At 37.4% G+C, this 26424-nt stretch overlaps 2 protein-coding genes across 10 annotated transcripts in view; both read left to right on the plus strand.

Moving 5' to 3' along the window:
• The window catches only part of LOC135214292 (uncharacterized), a 42760-nt gene extending 38971 nt beyond the window's left edge, over window positions 1-3789 (plus strand). For 4 of the 6 annotated variants that reach the window (XM_064248430.1, XM_064248433.1, XM_064248434.1 and 1 more), the window contains 2 exons: window positions 198-365; window positions 2419-3789. In XM_064248430.1, coding sequence (XP_064104500.1) covers window positions 198-365; window positions 2419-2842 — 592 coding nt within the window. In that variant the 3' untranslated portion in view covers window positions 2843-3789. The other 2 variants (XM_064248437.1, XM_064248435.1) reach the window with 2 other exon arrangements.
• An 8079-nt stretch (window positions 3790-11868) lies between these two features.
• Window positions 11869-26424, plus strand: part of LOC135214294 (ras-related and estrogen-regulated growth inhibitor-like) — a 55882-nt gene continuing 41326 nt past the window's right edge. For 2 of the 4 annotated variants that reach the window (XM_064248438.1, XM_064248442.1), the window contains exon 1: window positions 11869-12003. The gene's annotated coding sequence lies outside the window, so the exon portion shown is untranslated. The remainder of the gene's footprint in view (window positions 12004-26424) is intronic. The other 2 variants (XM_064248440.1, XM_064248439.1) reach the window with 2 other exon arrangements.

The raw sequence follows: 26424 nt of genomic DNA on the forward strand, positions 1-26424 counted from the left end.
GTGGAACATCGGAGATAATACTAATGCACAAAAGTTAAATTATTTGCTATAATGTCTCATTAACAACGCCTTTGTAATTATTTGTTCCACTGAAAGCAATATTCTTCAAAATGCCTTCAGATAAAGCCAAAAGAACTTGCACTCCATCTGTCAACTTCACATCTGTCTGACCTGTTTCTCTCGTTTCCCTTTCTCAGTCCAAGTGGTGAAGAGGAACACGCCACTCAGGAAAGCACCTCTCAATTTCCACATGGGGGAGATAACAACTTTGAGGCACCTCTTTCCTCAAATCGCAGGTGCCGTTCCCCAGAAGATGAGGATTCCTCCTGTCCTCCCAAGAAACCGTGCTTCGAAAGGTCTCCTGGGTAGGTACTGTGTGAATTTGTGTTCATAGTCATGCGGGTCAAGTTATTTATCTAATTTTGGAGATACAGGGCATGACCACCCATTATACAATGGCTCAGGATATTCAAGGAAGTGCCCTTATCAGACAGTTGTATCTTGCATTTATCCTTCATCCAAAATTCAGCTCTTAATTCTGCTCTTGTTAATCCTTCCCCTATGGAGAGAGTGGTCTGTCTCTTAAACTTCCAAACATCTTGCCAACATACCTACTACTACTACTACTACTACAACTAGTCCATGAAATTAGTGAAGGTACTCTTATCAAATTTCAGTTAGGGTTCTCTACATCTGAAATGGCTGGTGATTTAAAATCTTCCCTTTCTTTGTATGTATAGTCACCCCACCTTAATAACTCTGAGGACCTTTGTCATTGCTCATACTATCTCTAATGTTTTTAGCATGGTTTCAATAGAATTTTCCCTGGCTAGTGTACCCTGAACTCTACATGGTCTGTTATATATTTAACGAGGAAAAATCTCTAACGAGGTCAAATGACACTCATTTAAACAAATGAAAACAAAACCTCTACCTGGTAACGTAGCCTACCTTTTTTCTGTTGAATGCCATCTCTGGAGTTGGCTGAAAATCAGTTTCAAACTAGGTTAATGTAAACTCTTGTTGTTACAAAAATATATTTTATTTCCCAAAATTAGCTAACATGAAAATGGAATAAACTTAATTAAGCCTGACCCAAAAAGAAACGTTAAACTATCATATTCCTCTCAAACTCATATTTAAGTAAGTACCCCCTTTCCCCTAAGTGTCCAAATATTCATAGTTTATTAATAGTCAAAATTAGTCTGGAGAAAACCCATAAGGTGACTTTGAATCTATCTGAAATAAAGAGACCATAATTATAACACCATAAAACATTAAAGTTCGTCAATAAAGAATGTGTGCCACACCTCACTTCCCTTTCTCTAGAACTCAATTAACTGTCACTTCAAATGTTAACTTTTTCAAAGTTTCTCCCTCTATGTGACCTTGTCCAACAGATCTGCAACACCTCTTCTAGCGCCTCTTCTGTGGCGTGTTCCACACATTCTATCAATCAAATTCGGTGAGTCCCCCTTTGCAACTTTTCCCCTAGATTATATGTCATTTTCTGTTCATTACGAACACACACACTCACCAATTGGCACACAAGAGGCATGCACGCTACATACATGAAACTCGTGATCCTCGGAAGGCATCACTGACCCCAATTGTGCGCCGGTAAGCTTTCCTGTTTGTTTTTTCATTTCAGCATCTTTGAGGAATCCAGCATTTTGCATCTGTCTCTAACCGGCAAGAGCTAAGGTTATCAACTTGATTATCTAATATCATAGATTGTTACTGGTGCCTTTAAGATATATGTCACAGGAATAACAACAATATATAAACGAACAAAAGTGAAGTAACTTAGTAAGTGGCCTCGAACAAAAGTGAAGCAACAGCCTGCGAGATGTTTCACCTCTTACTGTAAAGCATTTTCAAACCAACTACATGCAGTGGACCAAATGATTCCAGGGGGGACTAGGTTTACAAACAACACACACAAAGGTCACTACATTTGGCTTATCTCTTTGAGGTGAGAGGGCACAGCAGCCTATGATTACCAAGGCGAGGCATACGTCATCGCCCAGGGTGTTCTTACATCTTATTAATAGACTACTTGGGGACCAATCAATCCTATCTGATATTTTCACTAAGGTGCATAAAGTGAGCATTATTCTTGTAGCCAGTTCTAACTGGATATTTATGTTGTTTTATCCTGACAATTAATTCCTAACCTGTCTGACCCAAATAAAATCAAGCACAATCCATACATGGGATTTCACAAACAAAGTTGCATTTCTGTTTGGAGCAATTTTCTCATGAGCATATTTGTACAGCATTATAAAATGAAAAGATCAATTTATAATGTATGCAAACAGTATCTCAAGCAATATGTAATATTGAAAAGAATGATGCCATCAGACATATCCTATGTATAATCTATTTACACTCATACCTACACTTTTTATTTGACAGGTCTGGCAGTGGCGTAAGGAACACCCAAGCGGGTATTTCATTTCATGACAACGATGTGGAAGCCAGTCTCCAACCCTCAGTGGCTGAGGGTTGTGTCCAGGCATCGCTCAATGGTGATAGTACACCTCCACCACCAGAAATCATCAATGATGCTGGAGTAGATGGAAACGGGTCTAACCGACATTTAGAAAACGCAGCCCGAACGCTTCCTCCTTTGCGTGATAATGGCACTGGAGTTCGAAATAGTGTTGAACAAGGTGATCTACAAGAAGATCCAGAAGCTGAGTTTTTCAGTTACGGAGACAATGAAGATTACAATTCAATTTTCCGTGACAGTGAGGACAGTTCAAGTGAGGATGAATCAAACCTGTTTCCTGAGAATGGGTTTGTCCATCTTCCATTTGGAATGAATTTTCAAATTTAAGAAGAGCCCCACGGCTTTTAATTAATTCAGTACTGTGTTTTTAACCATGTTGAATTTAGTTAATAAAACTGGCAAGGGCTCATCTGCATTTTCCTTAAGCCTGGTATGTTTCAGAATTAGGATTCAAGGGGTATCTACCTAATGATCCAACTCAAGACTGTCCCATTGCTGCCAGTAGTGATGATCTGCCTTGAAAATGACTCATAAGATGGTGAAGCTCCCTCGACCTTGTGATTGGCATCATGTCTATACTATATTGGATTCACACCAACCGTGCATTTGACGTCTAGGCCAGTCCCTTACGAAACTCCTGATTGGCTGTTGTCATCAGATTATGAGAGTGTGTTTCTGAGCCTCCAACCTTGAAGGGCGCAACTATTGCTGTTGGAACGATATTTATTCCTTGCCATATTGCAGAGCTACGTTTTGACACTGTATAGCTTATTGGATATCCTTACTCTGCAGCAAGGACATTATATTCTTCAATTTGTGTACTGCCCTTCGTTCAGTAAAAACCAAGGGGACCTCTTTGTCCCAAGGTAATAACAGTTATACCTATATTTATTTATTGAGATCATGGCCTTTGAGACTCTGCTGACGTCATTAGTGGAGCTTGTGAAAGCCTACCAACACCATCGTTTGGGATCAATTTTCCCTGCCACCCAGATTAAGCCTCCAGACGTGGAGTTTGTTATTGTCCTCCAAGAGGAGACCTATAAAGTCATTTGAGGAAGTTATTGTATTTGTTAGGATATTCTTACTTTTCGCTTGCCTCCTCCTTTCTGGACCCTCTCCCCTTTTTGTATGTATGTTGATGACCTGTCTTTAATTGTGTAATTGTTTTCTTTTGCAGGAAGATGATATTGAGTGTTTCTCATTAGTTACTGTATTATTGAGGTTCAGGTGTTATTTCTGTCTGAAACTTAAGTATTAAAATCAAGTTTTTTTGTGCTATTAACTTTGTCCCCTTGAATTGACTTTGTACTCTTATTGAAGTTGGATACTATTCCACCTTTTGTGGACTTAGTATGGTGTTTTGGTGAATACTACTTGATAAAAATTTAGCGTTTTGTGTGGGGGCCAAACCCGCCATCACACTTGATCAGCCAATCACAGAGTTCACAGAGGCAGGATGAATGTTCAACCTGTCCTGAGGGATACTTTTGAAAGGTGAAGCATAGATCCTACCCATGTGAACTCTCGAGAGACTGAGAGTTCCCAGCCCTGTGATCGGCTTATCAATAGCCAATCAGGAGCATTGTTGTGGACTGGTCTAGACGTCAAATGCACGGATGATGTGAATCTATTATAGTATAGGAGAGGGTCATCGCCTCAATGTTTACATCCCTAAAGAATGGCTCTGTCTGTGGCTTGTGTGGAGTCTCCGCCAGACTTACTGTTTGAAGGAATGGCAAGAGTTGCAAAAGTCAAACTGAAAGGAAGATAAAAGAGCCATAGGAAGTAAACAGACCAGGTGTAACGCTTGGAAAGTATAATTTGACTGATTCACTAGTTTATGGGCATTAGAACTGTGGGCATTAGAACTAGCGTTGCAACATGGCAAGTATAACCACATTTTTACAATCATAGGAATGACATAATCCAAATGAAAATATAGAATACAGATTTCTACGGTATGCAGATGGAGAGAGAGAGAGAGAGAGAGAGAGAGAGAGAGAGAGAGAGAGAGAGAGAGAGAGAGAGAGTTTTATGTATAGCATATAATTAAACCCACAGAAAATACATCTTTCGGTGGTCTCGCTACAATGCTGTACCAGCAGCAGACCATGAATCTTTAACCACGGCCCGGTGGTAACCTATCCTATATCGTTGCCAGATGCACGATCATGCTGACTTGAACCCCAAATAAAATAAAACCTACTGGGGCAAGAGGGTTGCAATTAGGTACGTTTGATGACTGGAGGGTGGATAATCAACGTACCAATTTGCAGCCCTCTAGCCTCAGTAGTTTTTAAAATCTGAGGGCAGAGACAAAACGTGCGGATGGACAGACGAACAGTCATCTCAACAGTTTTCTTTCACAGAAAACTAAACCTCCTGGTAAACTGAGTACAGTATCAAACCTGATGCTAGGAATTCTTGACAAGGCTCTTGACAAGGGAGCTTTTGGATACACCTAACGGTGTACAGCGTTGGTATCAAAAGCAGGATATGTCTCCATCCGGGGAAGATAAGGAGGAAGCACTACTGTCGCTCTCGCTAGTTCCTCTCCCGTCTCTCTGTGATTCATTTCCTCACGCAACCAGCCAAAATCACGTTCCAAGTGGAGTTTATGATTTGTGAGAATTGGGCTCTCGAGCCCAACCACAGGACAGTTCCAGACATTGAGAGGTTTAGAAGGAGAGTTGGAGTGGTTGGAGGCAACATGAAAGAGAAATCCCTAAAATAAAAAGGACGTATAAGGATCCAAAGGTAGAAGTGGGAAGGAAAACTGGTCAAAGGGACGCTACAAATAACCTTCGGGAATGCCTTCTACAGTGCACCACGTGAGGTGTACTGGTGGTACTACCCTCATGAGGAGGTTTTTGTGTTTTAGAGCGGACGGTAAATAAAATGGCAGTGGGCAATGAATACTGTACGCATCACTTTCAAGTTGATGGAATAGTTTCCACATCAATGATACTTTGAAGGGATCCTGGCAGACCACCTTCATGAATATTTTTTCGCTTACTACTTTTCTTGTTGTTGTCTTGTTGTGGTTCTTGCTGTCGTTGTTCTTACTGAGGGGGTGGGGTGTTTATTTGCGTTGAGTTAAAGATACAGGAATTTTAGGATACGATATTTATGATTGATTAGAGCACCTTTACATTTTTTTTTTTCATTTTGATCGAAGGCTTATAAGTGCTTAAATGTGTAACTTTAAATCTATTTTCGTCTTCATTAAGAATTTTCTGTCATCGGATAAGATGCTTCTAAACATTTGATTGAGCAAAAGGGCTATTTTCAAATGTTAAGATCACAATACATTTGTATATTTATTACCTGCTAGTCGATGCGTTTGTGAGGTTCTTCTCTCATTCCAAAGCAAATAATTCGTATGATTACGATAAACTGGCAAATATATATATTATATTATATATATAGATATATATATATTATATAAATATATATATATATATATATATATCTGAGCATTAATTAATCATAAGGCACTGGCTACTTTATATATAACAAGTGGCAACTCTTACCTTTCAGCAGCTGGCTGTCTCCCTCCGCAAGTGTTGTCAAACGAGGCTAATGAATAATTGTAAATACAAAAATAAGCCATTTCCCAAACTAGATGAACAGAAAATGGAACAAAGTGACCAAAAAAGTTCATGTGAAGAACTAAGTCTGACCCACAAAGAGAACTGTAAATTATCATTCTACTCTCCTGAATTAGTCTAAGTAATCACCCCAAACTCTCAAATTGTCAACCATTACATTACAATAGTCAAGTGTTTAGAGAATTCCATCTCTAGAATAATGACATGGGAACCCATCTGAAACAAAGAGACATATCCATTATATTTCCCACCACATAATTAATTGATGTTAAATAAATGTATACACTTCACACTTCTCTCTTTTCAAGGCAATTGTTCCTAAGTTTTTAAAATGTGCTCCTACCTCTTCGATGGGTTTGTACCAACACCTGGTGTCCTCCGAACCACCTTTTGCCTTGCCTCCGCAGCGCGGGACTTTCTCACTTAGTATCGGGCGATTGCACCCATCATTACATGCACAAACGCACGTAATCATCAGCCAAACCTTAGAGCCCCATAGCAACTGGCTGTAGAGACCTTGACCTCACAAATGAACACTCAACAATTCCTTCTTCGAAGAAGGCTGTCGCTAAGTTCTTTCTGTCTCCAAGCCAAGAAAGCTGAAACACCACGATTCCCCGACACATTCTTTCTTCTTTAATATATACGTACATACATACATACATACATATATATATCTATATATAATATATATATATATATATATATATATATATATATATATGTATATATATATATATTATATATTGTATAGATATATGCATGTATATATAGATTAGAATACATTTTTCAAGCATATGCACAGGCTAAAAGTCTTTGGTTAAAATAAGCATGCTTCGTGTTTCCCCCGACCCCCTTCTCAGAAGCGAGGACCCCACCCACCCCCACCAACCGGCAAGGCGCCCCCAACTGCCAGACACCTGATCCTTCATCACAGGAAAAATTCGACTGAATACTCTAAAGGCAGCAGTGTTTGTTTAAACAACTTGCCAGTATTGCAGAAAATCAAACTAAGTTCATTACATCAGGTGTGAGGTAATGTTATATGTAATTAAATTAATTAAAGGGCATCACTCCATCAACAACTTTAAAAGTCTAAGCATTTCCCTGATTTCAAAAGTCTAAGTACTTCCCTGGTTCTAACTCACTTCAAGTAAATTGAAGGAAAACAGCTCAATTACCACTATGTTTCTACCTAAGCAAATCATATTTATACTGGTGAAAAAGAAAACTTATAAAAATTTATTATCAAACTCAAAATTTATGAGTGAAATTCACAATATCTGGGAAATGTATTGTTACTTGAAAACAAGGCAAAGTGTAATTAATTCTTGAATTAATTACGTAAAATTAAATCAAAATTAATTTATCACAAATTCAAGAAAATTGATTAATTAAATCAATAAAAATTTAAAAGCGCTGGGTAATAATTAAAATCTGGAAATTCATTCACAAGCGCTAAACAACAACAAAACTTGAAAAGAATTCTAAGTAAATGCAAATTCATTCACAAGTGTTAAATTTAATTAAATGTACAAAGATTAAGTAATGAAAACAATTAAGTTAATTACATTGTGAATGTAAATGAAAACGCCTCCCAGAAAAATATGGAAAATACCAAAATTGTAAAAGTCACCAATCAAACAGAATATAAAATAAAAACACACACTTCAATGAGAAAATGAATAAATGCACAAAAAATCACTTAAATAAGAAAAACAGATAAATGCACAAGAAATCACTTCAATAAGAAAATGGATACATGCACAAAAAATCACTTCAAATGAAACAAACACAAAACACAAAAATTTGCAGTGTGTAAAAATTTAAACTTGTTTCATGAAACCACTGTAACTATCATTTTCAACTAATAAATTTTATAGCACATTAATTGGTACCAATTGTTTCTTTCTGTTGCAGCTACCTCAAAAAATTTCACCAATTCACAATATTTCACAAAAGAAAAGAAAAAGTGCCATTACACACTTGTACAATGTTTGTTCAGATTCCACAAAAAGCACTAAATATTACTAAATAACTCTAAGAAATCCGAAATCTGAAATTTACATGAGTGACCAACAATTACGTACACAAAAGTCTTTACATTAATATGAACTCAAAAGTGGCGTGTGTGTGTGTGAGAGAGAGAGAGAGAGAGAGATCTAAACACTATGAGGATCTAAGTCTGAATGAATCTTTCTTTTTGTACGGAAGTTGAATAGTGGAGTTCGCACAAAAAGTTTTGAGCTTGCGAAAAATGGTGCAATGCTTCTAGAAGCTTCTAATATGACGTAACTTTACAGAAAAATCATGAAATCTCACGTGGTTTCTCGACAAAGAAGTACGTGTCTGAAACAGAAGTCCCTTATCAGACATGATGACAGGTTATGAAAACATAACAAAGACTTCGGGTTGTCTTATCTAGAGGCGATGATATATTATGTAAACAATTTCCAGCTTGGAACAGACAAAGTTAATCTCTCTCTTTTCACATTCAACGTTATACTGACTTTTACATTATGTTATGCAAAATCTGAACATACATTTTTAGACATCCTATAACTCTAAGTTAAACAAGGAATCTGAAAATGTTGCAAAACGCTTTTCTAACATTTCATACAGTCAAATAGAAAATATATATAAGTTATGAAAGTAGCAGCATATAATATACCTCCCCCAGAAGACTGGTTATCACGGTGTTGAATCCAACGATTCGCAACAGGATAAATAATCAGCAACTACATTGTTTTTGTCACTAATGTGCTGCACTCTTAAGTTATACTGTTGCAAGCACAGAGACCACCTGGTCAGTCTTTGATTATGATTTTTCATTCACTGGATAAATGATAGGGGATTGTGATCTGACAACACTAAAATTTCTTCATTCCTAGGTCTGTTCACATACACTTCAAACTTTTTCAATGCTGTGATTAAAGCTAAAGTTTCCTTCTCAATCGAATATACTTTCTGATGTTTTTTTCAATTTTGAAGACATGAAGCACACAGGATGGTGGATATTATTTTCATCTTCTTGAAGTAGAACAGCTCCAATGCCATAGTCAGAAACATCAACTTGTATCACAAATTTATTGTTGAAGTCTGGAACTTGAAGTACTGGTATTGAAGTTAAAATGGCTTTTACCTTCTCAAAGGATTCTTGACACTCTGGAGTCCAAAAAAACTTAGTTTTGGGACTAGTTAAGTCTGTCAAGGAAGCTACTACAGCTGAGAAATTTGGGCAGAAACGACGATAGAATCCAGCCATGCCTATAAATCTCTGTAGCTGTTTCCTGGTAGTAGGTGGGGTAGCCTTACGGATACCTTCTATATTAGCATTTACTGGAGCAAGAAGGCCTTTCCCAACTTCAAACCCAAGATACTGAACAGTTGCCTTTCCAAACTCACTCTTCTCTAGGTTGACTGTTAGTCCTGCTTCTTGTAGCTTCTTGAAAACTTTCCTCAGAATCTTAAGATGTTCTTCCCATGTTGTAGAGAACATCACTATGTCATCCAGGTATACACCTACTCCTTCTATAGATTCTAGCAGTTGATTCATCACTAGTTGGAATGTTGCAGGTGCATTCATCAGACCAAACGGCAGAACAGTATACTGATACAGTCCAAAAGGAGTAATAAAAGCTGACAGCAACTTAGCATTCTCACCTAAGGGAATTTGATAATATCCTTTCAACAAGTCTATCTTGGAAACAAACTTGGCTTGCCCAATATTATCAAGTAACTGATCTATAAGAGGCAAAGGATAATTGTCAGCCACACTGATGGAATTCAGTTTCCTATAATCAGCACACATTCTAAATGAACCATCTGGTTTCTTCACTAACACACATGGAGAACTGAAGTGACTTGAATTGGGTTCTGCTAATCCATGTTGCAGCAAATACTCAACTTCCTTCTTCAAAACATCTCTATGATAAGGTGATAAGCGATAGGCTCTTTGCTTGAATGGTTTTCCATCTTCTTGAATCTTGATCTCATGCTAGGTCAGATCAGTACGCCTAGGTACATCTGCTAAAATTTCTGGGAAACTTCTAATTACTTCACTTAAGTCTTCACCTTGTTCAGCACTCAGATGTTTCAGTTTATCCTCCAAATTTTCCAAAATTGAAAAATTATTCATCTTGCTTTCAGCTCCCAATTTGTAGCCATCATCGTCTTCTGTAGATGAAGTAGTTTGTGTTTTGACACAGTTTCAGTTTTAGTTTCTGAGAAATAAGGTTTCAAGAGGTTCACATGTATCTTTCTGTGTCGTCTTCTTCTTTCTGGTGTTTCAATCACATAAGTTCTATCACTTAACTTCTGAATTATCTTGTAAGGACCTTGAAATTTATTAGTGAGGGGAAATCTCTTGACAGGTAAGAACACTAACACTTGTTGAACAACACTAAAACTTCTTAGCTTAGTCTTAACATATCTCCTTTTCATTTTCTCTTGACTCACTTTCAGATTTTCTAAAGAGAATTTTCTTATTTCTTTCAACCTGTTCCTTAAGTTCTTCACATATTCACCTGGGCTTTCCTCTTGCTTTTCTTCCAAATTTTCTGCAAGAGTCAACGGTCCTCTCACTTCTCTATCAAAAATCATTTCATTAGGTGAACATCCCATACTTTCTTGATAAGCACTCCTAACTTCAAACAACAATAATGGTAAACCAACACCCCATTCTCTTCCTGACTCAGAACAATACTTTGTCAGCATACTTTTCAAATGTCTGGTGGAACCTTTCCAAGCCACCTTGAGTTTCTGGATGATAAGCACTGGATAACTGTTGTTTCACTCCTAACAAATTCATCACATCCTGGAATAATTTTGAAGTAAAGTTTGTTCCTCTATCACTTTGTGCTATTTCTGGTATACCAAACTTTGAGAAAAACTCCACAAGTTTTTCAGCAACTATCTTGGCAGATATGTTTCTAATAGGGATCGCTTCTGGATATCTTGTCACAGGACAAATTAATGTTAACAAATACTCATTTCCTTTCTTTGTCTTCACCAGTGGTCCAGCCATATCTAAAAGGTATCTAACTTCTATGCTAAAAGGTTCTCCTCTAACTTCTATAGGTTGTAGGGGTGTTTTCTGGATGGTTTCATTCGGTTTTCCAGCTATCTGGCAGGTATGACACTCACGACAAAACTCTTTCTAACATTTCATAGTCAAAGAGAAGATATATATGTTATGAAAGTAGCAGCATATAATATATATATATATATATATATATCTATATATATATATATATATATATATATATATATATATTATATATTATGCTACAAATGTCCTTTAATATCCAATTCGCTCTATCTCACCTCGGAATTAATATATTTTCATATATGTTAACCGAAAGGGAATTATTTTAGTTGACGTCAAGACGTCACTGAAGCTCTGACTTCTCTGTGCGCCGGTTCGAGTCCACGACGGGACGAAATTATTATCAGCTAAACAAATTCCCCTCCGGTTAACATATATGAAAGTATATTATTCCGAGGCATAGCGAATTGGATACTGACGGACATTTGTAGCTTAATGCATGTACATGAATCGCGGTGATGTGATAAAAATTCATATGTATACGTATATATTTATTTATCTATTTATATTTACTTTCATAGAATAAGGGGAGGTAAGAAATTAAAGTAGGGTGTATGAGACGGCGCGGAAAAAAAGGGGAATGGGACAGAGCTGGAGGAGGAGGAGGAGGAGGAGGAGGAGGAACTCGTATACCGGGCTCTCTCATACCACTCTGAGATTCAGTCTACCTGTTGCTAGTGCCGTGAGCGGAGGGCGAGGACAGACTTCCTGCTGCTACAGGCGAAGAAGAAGAAGGAGCAGCTACGACTAGCCATTGCCGATCGGGTGTAAGTATTTCCTTTCTTCTCTCTCTCTCTGTCTCTCTCTCTCTCTCTCTCTCTCTCTCTCTCTCACACGCTTTTTGGGGGGACCCCTTCCAGCGCTTGGTCTGATTGCAACGAGAATTGCTTCCAAGTACAGAATCCATGACAGGTCACGCCAGGTCAGGCAGGAGGAAGAAGGCCAATATGGCACTGACACCTGACGATATGCCTGCATATATATATATATATATATATATATATATATATATATATATATATATATATATATATATATAGTATATATATATATATATATATATATCTATTATGGCTTCTCCCTCTCAAAATCATAAATCCATCTATGTGACTGCGTTGCAGATCTTGTCTGAAAGAGAGAGAGAGAGAGAGAGAGAGAGAGAGAGAGAGAGAGAGAGAGAGAGAGAGAGAAATTTCCTTCACGCGTTGAACAACCCCTCCCCCCCCCCACACCATCACCACCTCAAAGGAAAAACCAGCAGCAGGCCTCCTCTGGGGACACGTGAGAACGCAGGGAGTTCCGTAACTCGAGGTTAACGGATGAAGTGTGCGTTACGAGAGGTTACCAATCGAGTTCATAATCTCCACAAAAAGCATTAGCTGGCTGGAGAGGAGGTGGCACGTACAACAACAAGGCGTGATCACACCTCCAGCTTACTCGAGGCACGTGCTAAAATCTACGATCAAATAGACTTGTTTCGCCGACGAAAATTAAAATATATAGGCTATATTTTATTAGAATTAAGTGTTCTGTACTGGTTATACATGAAACACGGACATGATTAATCTTTTTATATTTTCATTCTAATAAATCCATCATAAATATCCTATCCTAAGACATTCTAATAAATAAAAACCATAAACATCCCATCCGAAGATTCCCGTATCTTTCACTCAATGCGAAACACCCTTTTCAGACATTTTTAGGCTTCAATGGGACTTTCCTACCCTCCCGAGAAGAAGTACAACAACGACAACAACAACAACAACAACAACAAGGTTGTTTGTAGGCTTGCTCCCCGAGTAAGTGGAAAGCAAATTTTGTAGGTGCCCAAAACGTTACCGTGTGTATAGAAAAAACCTGCAAATGAAGAAATTTCTTCTGGGGATGAGAAATTTCGTTAGACACACACACACACACACACACACACACACACACACATATATATATATATATATATGTAAGTGTGTGTGTGTGTGTGTGTGTGTCAAAAAATCACAGTAGATGCACTTGACTTCATTAAAAAAGCGAATACCACAGGAAAATGATAGTCAGAATTCCAAGCACTTTCGTCTTTACTAAGACATTGTCAAGGAACGAATGAAATACAATTGGAGAGAAAGTTATCAGGTAAACAACAGATCAAAAATACCAGATGGTTAATTGTCAAAAGGGTAAATTTGAAGAGGTAATCCAGGATTATCGGATATCACACGGTCACAAACCAAAACATAATCTAACCCTAACAGAAACTACAAAGCATCCGTGCAGTCCAAAACATGTAAAAACTGAATATATTAATTTTGTTGTTTATATTTATCTACAACTTTTTTTCATTATGAATGCATCAATTTTAAATAAACCAAGACTTAAATTTAGAACATTTCCATTATTTGACTTGATGAAACAAGATTCAATGATATTCCTTTTAACTGTGACATTACATGGGATTAAGGCTCTTGCTTGACTCCAGTTAACAGGATGGTCTAAATCTCTCATATGTACGAATAATGGTTAGTTTTGATGTTGTCTCTTTATTTACAAAAGTGCCTGTAGATGATTTACTTGAATATTTGGAGGATGAATTAGAACGTCATGATATTCCCTTAACTGTAGCAAACCTCATTAGTCTCATAAGGATATGTATCAAAGATAGTAAATTTGGTTTTCATGGGGAATTTTTTTGTACACAGTTTGGCATGGCTATGGGTAATCCCTTATCTCCTGTCCTTAGCAATATTTACATGGAATTTTTTGAGACAAAACTCTTACCAAGAATTTTGCCCCAAAAAGTTGTATGGTTTAGGTATGTGGATGATATTTTCTGTATTTGGCCACTTCACGAAAATCTCCAGGAATTCTTTAATAATGTCAATAATTTAGTCCCTTCTATAAAATTTACTGTAGAGGGAGAAAGAAATTGTAATTTGAATTTTCTTGATGTAACTCTCCACAAAAATGATAGAAATTTCACCTTTTCAGTCTTTCGGACATCAACTAACATTGCCTCTTTTGTTCATTACTACTCCAATCACCTTCAAAATGTTAAATTCTCTGTTTTTTTCTGGGATATTCCTAAGGGCTTTACATGTCTGTAGCCCGCAGTTTAATGATGCCGAGATTAAAACTATTTATGATATTGCATTGAAACTTAAATACCCAAGGACTTTTGTAGATGTGGCATGGAAAAGAGCTAGAAAAACATTTTATTTAACTAATGACAAACGGATGAAAGGTTTTTAGATATTCCTAGAATTTTAAAGCTTTTTACCACAAATGTTGTTTTCAGTAATATTAATGTCAAGAGTTTAGTAATAAAAAATTCTCCCAAGGATCTTCCAGGCTGCATATATGAAATTCCTTGCAAAAAGTGTGATAAAGTCTATTACGGACAGACCGGTAAATCTCTTTCACAACGTCTCAAACCACCAATATTCTGTGAGAACTGGGCAAATATCGAATGCATTATTCGTACATATGAGAGACTTAGACCATCCTATTAACTGGAGTCAAGCAAGAGCCTTAATCCCATGTAATGACACAGTTAAAAGGAATATCATTGAATCTTGTTTCATGAAATGTTCTAAATTTAAGTCTTGGTTTATTTAAACTTGATGCATTCATAATGAAAAAAGTTGTAGATAACTATAAGCAACAAAATTAATATATTCAGTTTTTCCATGTTTTGGACACTGTACGGATACTTTGTAGTTTCTGTTAGGGTTAAATTATGTTTTGGTTTGTGACCGTGTGATATCCGATAATCCTGGATTATCTCTTTAACTTTTACCCTTTTGACAATTAACCATCTGGTAAATATTTTTGATCTGTTGTTTACCTGATAATTTTCTCTCCAATTGTATTTCATTCGTTCCTTGACAATGTCTTAGTAAAGACGAAAGTGCTTAGATTTCTGACTATCATTTTCCTGTGGTATTCGCTTTATTTATTTATATATATATATATTATTGATATATAATATATATATATATATATATATATATCTATATATATATATATATATATATACTTTTAGGGCATAATTTTTCTCTTATACAATTTTCGCTAAAAGCAATAGCTTTAGTGGCATCAGTAAGTTTCTTGTAGGTATCTTCATACCGACGAAGTTTTTTCGATTTCTCGTTCGTCAATTTCTGGTGAAAAATACGCAGACTTCCTTCTTCCATTTATTGAATTTTGTCGCGACAGCTGTTTCGCCTTTATATATATATATATATATATATATATATTATATATATATATATATATATATATATATATATATACTATATATATGGTGGATCTCCAGTGGATTTGGAGTTATTGGGGAATCCCTTGCGTATCAGGATTTATTTATTTGTTTATTTATTTTTTTCCAATTGTGGAAAGTCTCATGAATTGACACAGAGGTTTGTAGAACGGGGGGGGGGGAACTTGCGAATGAGAAAATGTTGGGATTTTTTACGATTTTAGAAACAAATTCCCCCCCACCCCACCCCACCCAAACCCTCTCCTGATTTGTTTATTTATTTTTTCCAATTGTGGAAATTCTCCATTGAAATTGACACAGAGGTTTGTAGAACGGGGGGGGGGGAACTGGCGAATGAGAAAATGTTAGGATTTTTTTTACGCTTTGAACAAATTCCCCAAACCAAATTCCCCCCCCACCCCTACCCTACCCCCAACCCACCCTCTCCTGCATGGTATATCTCACCTCACAAGAGGTGGAACATACATATCCTGCCTATATGAATGCTCGAGAGAGACTGAGTAGCCTCCAGCCCTGTGATTGGCTTATCAACAGCCAATCAGGAGCGTCGTAAGGGACTCGCCTAGACATCAGATGCACGGTCGATGTGAATCTACTACAGCTACCTCTACAGGAAAAGGAGTCCATATTGGGCCTTTTTTTTGTTGTTGGTGTTCTTGGGAGGGTAGGAAAGGTCTATGGAAAAGCCTAAAAAGGTCTGAAAAAGGTGATTCGCGTTGAGTTAAAGAGACAGGAATCTTAGGATAGGATATTTGTGGTTTATTCAATTTATTTCTATTAAATACAGCGTATTTCTTTTCATTTTCGCTGGTGAAATGAAGAGCTATTTGACCGTAGATTTTAGCACATGTCCCGAATAAGCTGGAGGTTTGATCACGCCTTGTTTATAAACAAATTTTGCGCGGTTTCAAAGAATTCATTACGCGGAAAAACATTCAGGGTTAAAACAAGAAAGAAATAAGCGAGAGAGAGAGAGAGAGAGAGAGAGAGACCTTACCTTACAGACCTTACATCTTGTTCGGGTTGCCCCAGGTCCCTCAGTGTGAGGCACCTCTAATGTCTACCAGAGAGTTGCTAGTACATCTTCCGGTATATTTTGCATCTTCCAATCTTGGATGGTCTGGGATGCAGTTTAGATATTTGTCGAGCTTATTCTTAAACACATCTACGCTCACTCCTGATATATTCCTCAGATGAGCTGGCAACGCATTGATAAGACGCTGCATTATCGATGCTGGTGCGTATGGATTTAATGTCCTGTGTGCTTTCCTTATTTTTCCTGGTATAATTTTGGGCACTATTAATCTACCTCTGCTTGCTCTTTCTGATATTTTTAGTTCCATGATATTTTCTGCTATTCCTTCTATCTGTTTCCATGCCTGAATTATCATGTAGCGTTCTCTTCTCCTTTCTAGACTATATAATTTTAAGAATTGTAGTCTTTCCCAGTAGTCTAGGTCCTTAACTTCTTCTATTCTAGCTGTAAAGGACCTTTGTACACTCTCTATTTGTGCAATATCCTTTTGATAGTGTGGGTACCATATCATATTGCAATATTCAAGTGGACTACGAACATATGTTTTATAAAGCATAATCATGTGTTCAGCTTTTCTTGTTTTGAAGTGCCGTAACAACATTCCCATTTTTGCTTTACATTTTGCCACAGAGTTGCTATTTGATCATTGCTAAACATGTTCCTATTCATCATCACACCAAGGTCTTTAACTGCTTCCTTATTTGTGATGGTCTCATTATTAGGTCCCTTATATGCATATAGCTTTCTTTCTCTGTCTCCATAATTTATTGATTCAAATTTATCAGAGTTAAATACCATCCTATTTACCTCTGCCCAATCATATACTTTGTTAAGGTCTCTTTGTAGAGCGTTCCTATCTTCATCACAAGTAATTTCTCTACTTATTCTTGTGTCATCTGCGAAAACTACTCACTACCGAATCCTTAACATTATTGTCTATGTCTTTCAATCATAATAACAAACAGTATTGCAGCTAACACCGTACCTTGCGGCACACCGGATATTACCTTGGCTTCATCCGATTTCTCGTCGTTTGCATAACTATCTGTTTTCTGTTGTGTAAAAATTCTTTTAACCATCTTCCTACTTATCCACGATATTGTGTTTTCTAATTTTCTTCGCTAATATATTATGGTCTACTTTATCAAAAGCTTTTGCAAAGTCTAAATAAACCACATCTGTTTCATTTCCGCTTTTCATATTTTTGAATATGTTCTCACGGTGGACTAACAGTTGGGTTTGGTGTACTTTTTCCGGGTACGAAACCATGTTGTCCTTTATTAAACAAATTATTTTTTATTAAATTGTTTCATAATATTTTTCTTCATTACCCTTTCATACACTTTCATAATATGTGATGTTAGACTCACAGGCTATAATACTTGCCTCTAGTCTTGATCCACTTTTGAAAGTAGGGGTAACTATATGGCTAATTTGTGCTCATCATAAATCTTGCCTGTATCTACACTTTGTCTTAATAATAGCAAGTGGCTTTGCGATAGAATGAACTACTTTCTTTAACAAAATAGCAGGAATTCCATCAGGCCCTGCAGCAGCTCCATTTTTAATTTCATTAATAGCCTGCACAATATCAGCTTCATTAATATCTATGTCAGCTAAATATTCACTATTTTCATCCCTTACTTCTATATCATTATCTTCATTATCTATTCTAGGGGTGAATTCTCTCTTATATCGTTCTGCCAGTATGTTGCAAATTTCCTTTTTTTTCATTCGTTCAATCTCCCTTCAATTCTCAGAGGGCCTATTTCTATTCTTCTTTTATTCATCTTCTTCGCATATGAGTATAATAGTTTTGGGGTTTTGCTTGATATTTAATAGGGTTTTTCTTCCAAGTCCAAGCCCGTTTTTCATTTTCTTTTGATTGTATAATCTTTTGTTCTGCATTTTCTATCTTACTTTTAGTTCTATACTTTCCATGCATTTTTTTCTTTTGCAAGACCTTTTTTCCACTTTCTGATTTTCTGGAACAAGATCCTTCTGTCTCTTGGTATGCATGAATGATGTTTACTTTTCTTCTTCGGTATATATTTTTCCACTATTTTCTCCAATATTTTTATAATATCTCCGTATTTACCCTTATGTCATCACTTACGAAAATGTTATCCAATCTTTGTTTAATTCTTCATTAATTTCTGACCATTTTAATATTTTTACTGTAGAAGTTGTATTTTCCATATCCTTCCCACTTTTTCATTTCTTGCTTATCTCTATTTTCACTTGCTTTGGAATGAACTGTTAATTCTATGACATTATGGTCTGAAATACTCGCATTATAAACTATTATTTCTTTAACATAATTCATCTCGTTCACAAATACTAGGTCTAAAGTATTTTCCTTTCTTGTTGGCAGGTGATTTATTTGTTGAATGTTGTATTTCTAGTAGCATATCTAATAGCTTTTCAAATTGCCTCTTATCTTCTGCACTACTATTACTCTCTTTTTTATATGTATAAGTACACAATCTCCTATTCGTTCTTTCCATTCTACGAAAGAAAGTTTTGTGAAGTCACAGATAGGAGAATAGTCCAGTCCTTGTGATTTCTACATATATCATCCAATTTTTCAATTATTAAGTCAAACTCTTTAGTATTAGGAGGTCTTTATATTCTATGTTCATCAATTTTTCAGATTCAAATTCTACCGCTATTAGTTCACATTCTGAGTTACTATATTTCTCATATATTTTTCCTTGTTTTTTGTCTTTCCCATATATTGCGGTTCCCCCTTGATTCCTATTTTTTCTATCTGATCTATAAGTTTGGAACCCTTTTATTTGATCATCATTCCCAGTCTCTTGGGAATACCAGGTTTCACTTATATTCATTATACTATTTTTCTTTTCATTTTGGGTTAGTTCTTCTAAGTACTCTATTTTTCTTTTTGAGTTACTCGTAACTAAACCCTGCGCATTCATCACTATGATGGTTTGCGTGTTTTCTCCTTCATTTAATACTGGTAGTAATAAGGATTTTCCCATGTCTCTTTCCTGTTCTGGTATGTTGTTCTTTTTTCATTTCCAGAAATTCTGACATTAAAAAATCCAACTTTTCCATAATATTTGATCTTCCTTCATCATAATTATTCATTTTGTGTCTGAATCTGCAATTTTCTCCGTTTCTGCAATATCCTCTTGCATAATAAATACAGTTATTATCTCTTGAGTAGAATTTCGGAGCTGATGCTTTGAAATTTTTTGCTGACACCTCTGCATATCATTGGATTGGTTGGTTTGCTTTTCTCTTTTACCTGATATTCTTGATTTCTCTCTTTATTTGTTTCTTTCTTATTTTGGATTTTATTACTTGGTTGGTTATTTATTTGATTATGATTCATGCTACAGGGTGCATATATTTGCATTTTTTGTCGAACTTACATCCTTTTCCTTCTTTTAGGTTTTACATATTTTTGGATGCAGATCTCTGCAATCATCCCCATATCCATCTAAGTATGCACATTTACCATATATTTCATAGTTTTGACATATCTTAGGATGTTTGTAGTAACATCTTTCTCCAAATCTGCAATTCCCTCTTTTCAAAAGGTTGCAGATTTTGTCTTTCTTGTCTATTTTTTCCTCTTTCCCGTCATTGTATAGATCTGGGTAGAGCCTCTTCGGGATTTGCTTTTCTGTTGTCATATCGTAATTTATTTCTTCGTAGGTATGCTGCTTTATTGCCTCATATGTAGTATCAATGAGTATCTCTGCATCCATACTTTTATCTTTGTCTTTGTTTCCTTATTTTTTTCTGTCATTTCATTTTTGTTTACTTCTCTTCCGTTTTCCTCTTCTTCTTTTTCTTCTTCTTCTTCCTCTTCCTCTTCTTCTTCATCCTCAACTATTTGTGTAAACATTCAATCTGATTTAATAACATTGTCTATCCATGATAGACATGTTGAACAAAAATTCTTGTATCTTTTCTCAAATCTTGTATTACCTCAGCACACTGTGGATGGGTCGGAATGTTGCATGCAGCACATTTTCTGATTAGGTTTTGTGGATTGACTATGCTATACCAAACCTTACACAGTTTGCATGCTTTTGGCATTCTTTTTTCTAATGCATCAATTAGGATATTCACAAGATTCACCTTATTCATTTTCTTTGTCGGAATATGTTGGTTTATGTATATTTCTTTATGAGTCTCTTGACCACTTGGATTTTATTTGGAACTTCTTCAATTATTTTCAAGATGTTTTCATTAGATTTGTTCCAGTTTGAAGGATTATATCCTTCTAATATATCTATGAATGCTTTTGTATCTTTTTGGTTAGGACTGTTGCTGATTTCATAGATGAGAAATGCCAGTTCCCTTCCTGCTACCTCATCGATTCCCTTGCGAATCTGCTAAACACGCCAAATTACGCCACCTCCCTTCCGCAGTTGGAATTTACTGCCATCTTGATTCTGATTTATAGTATTACACTTGATAAACTAACTTAGAAGACGCTTTATCCTACTATTTTCACACTAATCTTATCACCGATAGATCACGAACACTTCTAGATATTTCTCAAATTCTAGTCGTATGTTAAACTTGTGATATCTGTTGATTAATCTGACTTCACGCGGGTACGTCTCACCAAGCAAGATGGCTACTACGAGAGAGAGAGAGAGAGAGAGAGAGAGAGAGAGAGGAAGGTAAACAGATGAAAGATGAAAAGTAAAAGAAAATCCACAAAACTAATAATAATAATAATGAACCAAACAAAAACTTCATTCAGTTTCTTCTGAAGATTGAAAAAGAAACCCACAAAATCACTGTGTGTAACGTGTTGACTTCTAAGTAAAATGAAATGTAAATACTTAGAAGTCAACACGTTACACAGTGATTTTGTGGGTATCTTTTTCAATAATAATAATAAAAGAGAGACAGGAAGCGACGCAGAAAGATGAAGGACAGCCGAAGGAATAAGAAGATGAAATAAAAAGGAAATGGGAATAACAACAGTAAGAAGAAGTAGAAGAATGATAACAAACAGAAGAAGAAGATGACTTGACAGAACAATACCCTTAAGTATACATAAGTACACAAGCAAAACAAGCCCTTAAAAATTATTTAACAAAAAAAAAAAATAAAACAAAAAAAACGTGAACAACGCCCGCAAGACACAGTAACCGAAAGGTTTAGTAAAACGTAGTAATTGCCGTCATTCATCAACCGTAATTACCGCTGCGTGACGTCACTGGTTGTTGTAATCGAACATTCCAGTATTATTATTATCATTATTTTTTTTTTTTTTTTGCGAAGCCTTTTCACTTTTGTCTGCTGTTGTGTTTCCGGGTCTGAGAGAGAGAGAGAGAGAGAGAGAGAGAGAGAGGTAGAGAGAGAGTCCTAGTTTTAGTTTGACAGAAAGCGAAAGCGTATTGGACAAGCACCGATTTGCCACATACAGGCACACACACCGAACCAGGCCCAACAACATATCTATTCTATATTATACTATATATAATAATAATTTTAGATATATAAATAATATCTATATATTATAGATGATAAGAGAGAGAGAGAGAGAGAGAGAGAATGCGTGTTGGGCAAACATGAGCGCCATATGTAAATTAACGAGCAAAGAAAATAAAGCATCTTATACTCTCGCTCAAAGGATCTCTCTCTCTCTCTCTCTCTCTCTCCTTACACACACAAACACACTTCCACAGACACACAAAGCAGATTACGCACTATCCGAGATGGTCTCCCAAAACAAAGGACACGCGGAAACGAAGTCCTAAAATTAGAAGAAGAAGAAGAAGAAGAAGAAGAAGGAAAGATTACATGAGGGGCTTCTGTATCTCCTCCTCCTCCTCCTCCTCCTCCTCATCTGCAACTGAAGGATCTCTCTCTCTCTCTCTCTCCTCTCTCCTCCTCTCTCTCTCTCCTCTCTCCCCGACGTGACGTGACTCACTCAATCTCACTCGTCCTCCTTAAGTGTATAAACACCCGTTTCTATTTCAGGCCTCCGATAAAGAGCATTCTCTATCACTTCTAGTTATCATGATAACTTCTTCTTCTTCTTCTTCTTCCCAGTATGAATGAGACGCTGAAACCCCTCTTTCTTCTTCCTCTTCTCCTCCTCCTCCTTCTTCCTGCAATGGTGGGGGGGGGAGGAGGGGGGAGGTGGGGAAGGGGGAGGGGGAACTAGAAGGAGGAGACCAGAATGATAATTACAATGTGTGGAACATCATCCTAGTTCCTTCCTTTCTCTCGTTGGGGGAGGACTCAGCACTGATGTTGAAATGAGTGGGTTCCCTCTATCTTTCTAAGGGGAGGGGGATGAGAAGGGCAAGGTCATTGGGGCTGGGTGCTGCCCCCCCCTTTTGTGTGTGTGTGGGGGGGGGGGTGGGGGGGGGGGGGGGGGGGGGGGGGGGGGGGGGGGCGGCGGGGGGCACGAGTCTGTCTGTGTAAGGCTCGTAATCGCTGTCACTGGAAGGTGAAAGAATGGAAAGAATGAAGATGATTATGGAATTGGTTGTGCTCTCTCTCTCTCTCTCTCTCTCTCTCTCTCATTCTTCCAAACGCTTTCTCCGGGAGTGTTTTAACGCACACATGACTTAACAATGACAATTGCCAGGCGGTGGGTGGATCTGACCCCCCCAAAAATCTTTTCAACGCGTTGAAAAGAAGAGTATATCTTGACCCCAAAAACAGCGGTTTTTCCCCTCGATCGAATATTCGAGGATCACACTTCGCTTCCCTGGAGGAGGTATGGCTCAATAATCACTTCAGACATTCTAATTCCTGACTCCGAATACAAAAACCGTCTCTGTGAAAGATTAAAAACAAAAAATATCAAATGCCAATTTCGTTACGTAATTGTTAACATGTTGGCAACGACGAGACATTTTTCCTACATTTTTTTTTAGTAAATAAAAGCAAAAAGACAAATGCCAATTTCGTTAAGTAATTGTTAAAATGTCGGCAACGACAAGAAATTTTTATTATTATTTTTTTCAGGAAACAAAAACAAAATGACGAATGCCAATTTCGTCATATAACTGTAAAAATTTTGACAACGACGAGACATTTCCCAGCCAACCACCCCCCCCCCCTTTTTTTGCCCCCCCTTTTTTTTTAAAGTAAATAACTAAGACCCTTCTTGGAAGAACAGAGTAAGGAATAGAATCCCTGATCTGAGAAAGACAACGCTGTCTAAAAAAAAATTAGGTATACCTAAATTCAATGGACTGAAAGTGCCCACAGCGTTTCTTCCCCTCCTGGCCCCGCTCGGGTGTCGAACCCGGGTTCCTTTGAGAGAGAGAGAGAGAGAGAGAGAGAGAGAGAGAGAGAGAGTCCCATAAATCTCCTCAGCTGGGATTGGGAGAGTCATCATTACGTGTGAATTTTAATTACCTCGTCGTAATTAGGCTTCCTGCCCCCCCCCCCCCCCCCCCCCCCCCCCCCCCACCACCCCCCAACCCGCCCGCCCCCGAGACTTTTGCCGCCAAGCTGGGTTAGATGACAGGCATATATATTCTCTCTCTCTCTCTCTCTCTCTCTCTCTCTCTCTCTCTCTCTCTCTCTCTCGCTGAAGTATAAGAAAACGTATTAAAACACTCACATACCTTATAAAAGAGGCTTACACATACATACGTATATTATATATAATATTATTAATATATATATCTGATTATTTATCTAATATACTAACTGTTAATTGCTTTCATTTTTGGCGAATATACAGAGTATACAGAGTCTGACCTTTCAAGTTTTTTAATATACTAAGACAAGTTATTATTATTATTATTATTATTATTATATTATTATTATTATAGCGTTACATAAAAGCCCAAATAGATACGACACTGAGAGAGAGAGAGAGAGAGAGAGAGAGAGAGAGAGAGAAGTGTCTATGTGTGTGCTTTGTGTTCTGCTTTAACTGCTACATTGTCTGCCCCGAACAGAGTTGGGCATTGTCAAGTCGTATACCCCGGGGGCATGGCGGCGATCATCTTATCGTCAAAGTTCGCAGGCGATCTCTGGGTATCGTTTCGTTGCGTTCAAAGGATCTGTAGTGTGTCTTACTTATAGTCTTTTGCGATTTTTTTTGCATTAGATCATAACAACGCCTGTGCGCATATATGAATATAATGAGACAACCTCTCTACTATTACTACTGTTACTACTACTACTACTTCTACTACAGAGGTCTCGCGTGTGGATGGAGCAGTAGTAGTAGTGGGCTGGTTGGTAATACTTGTGTATTGTTGTTTTTGCTGGTTATTTGAGACACCTGTAACCTTAGCCCTCTCTCTGGTGCTTTGTCAGGGACGTGCTACTTGTTGTCTACAAGTATTCTTGTTGTATACTTGTTGGCTACAAGTATACTGGTTGTATACTTGTTGGCTACAAGTATTCTGGTTGTATACTTGTTGGCTACAAGTATACTTGTTGTATTGATGGCTACAACTTGCTGTATACTCGTTGTCTCAAGTATACTTGTTGTATACAAGTATACCTGTAGGCTTGTCCACAAGTAGACTTGTACACTTGAGAGAGAGAGAGAGAGAGAGAGAGAGAGAGAGAGAGAATAAAATACTCAGTTAAGTTTCGAACGCTATCAAATTTAGGGAGTACGTGAGGAAATGGCACAGGACAGAGGTAGATGGAAGAGACTCATTAAAAACGGCAACCCCGAATATGGATAAAGCTAGGAAGAAGAAGAAAAAGACTCCATCAGTCGAGAATTGGGGCTCTCTCTCTCTCTCTCTCTCTCTCTCTCAGACTGTAGAGTACGTATATATTACTTCTTATGCGAAACCACACTCAAAAGCAGATTCCCACTTCCTGTTGCGACAGACAAAACAGCTCAGATTAAAAAGGTTAATCTTCGTTTTTATTCCGTTCTTTTTCTCTCTTCTCTCTCTCTCTCTCTTTCACACACCCACCCACGTATATTATAATACAATTCATATGGAAGCCTTATGCGCAAGCGTTCATCCACGATCCAGGAATGAAAAGTATGAATGTTATAGACAGTTGTGATATTAATAACCTTTATCCCACGACCCCCTCCTCCCATTCCCCCTACCCCGGCCCCCTTTCCCCAGCAACCACAACATTGTTCAGTCTTCGGATGGGTGACCAGCAAGCTGACTTCTAAAACTAAAAGGGGGCTGCACTTATGGTTCCTACTGTACGCCAGAGATAATCATTGATGTGACATCACACACACACGTATAAGTACAGCTTCAAATATCTCATTCGTAAACAACACGTGACGCAATACGAACAATAGTCACGACAACAAGTAGGCATTGTCCAGGGGGATGAAAGAGGGCTACTACAAAAGGCTACTGAAAGAGGGCTACTACAAAAGGCTACTGAACAAGGCTACTACAAAAGGGCTACTGAAAGAGGGCTACTACAAAAGGCTACTGAAAGAGGGCTACTACAAAAGGCTACTGAAAGAGGGCTACTACAAAAGGCTACTGAAAGAGGGCTACTGAACAAGGGCTACTACAAAAGGGGCTACTGAAAGGGGAGGCGGTGAACGGGAAGTTCCTTTTATGCTCGCTACTTAAAACCCCCGTTTTGTCAATTCACAGACATTTCTGCCTTTTTATTTTTGGTCACAGAGAGAGAGAGAGAGAGAGAGACTCTCTCTGCAGGACAAGTAAAGGGAAATCTCTTTTTTTTTTTCTAGATAAAATCGGAAAAAGAAATGATGGAGGTTGCAGCTATTGGGCAGAACGGACGCTGCAAAGAGCCTTTAGGTCTTGCCTACAGTGCGCCGCATGAGGTGAACTGGCAGCACTACCACCTAGCCAATTTCCCAGGAATTCCGAAGATGTGAAGGTCATATGGGCGATAAAATGACTGGTTACGGGGACAGAAGGGACTGGTTATATGGGCACGGAAGTG

This window comes from Macrobrachium nipponense, chromosome 45 (assembly GCF_015104395.2).
Source record: "Macrobrachium nipponense isolate FS-2020 chromosome 45, ASM1510439v2, whole genome shotgun sequence".
In the NCBI taxonomy this organism is placed as follows: Eukaryota; Metazoa; Arthropoda; class Malacostraca; order Decapoda; family Palaemonidae; genus Macrobrachium; species Macrobrachium nipponense.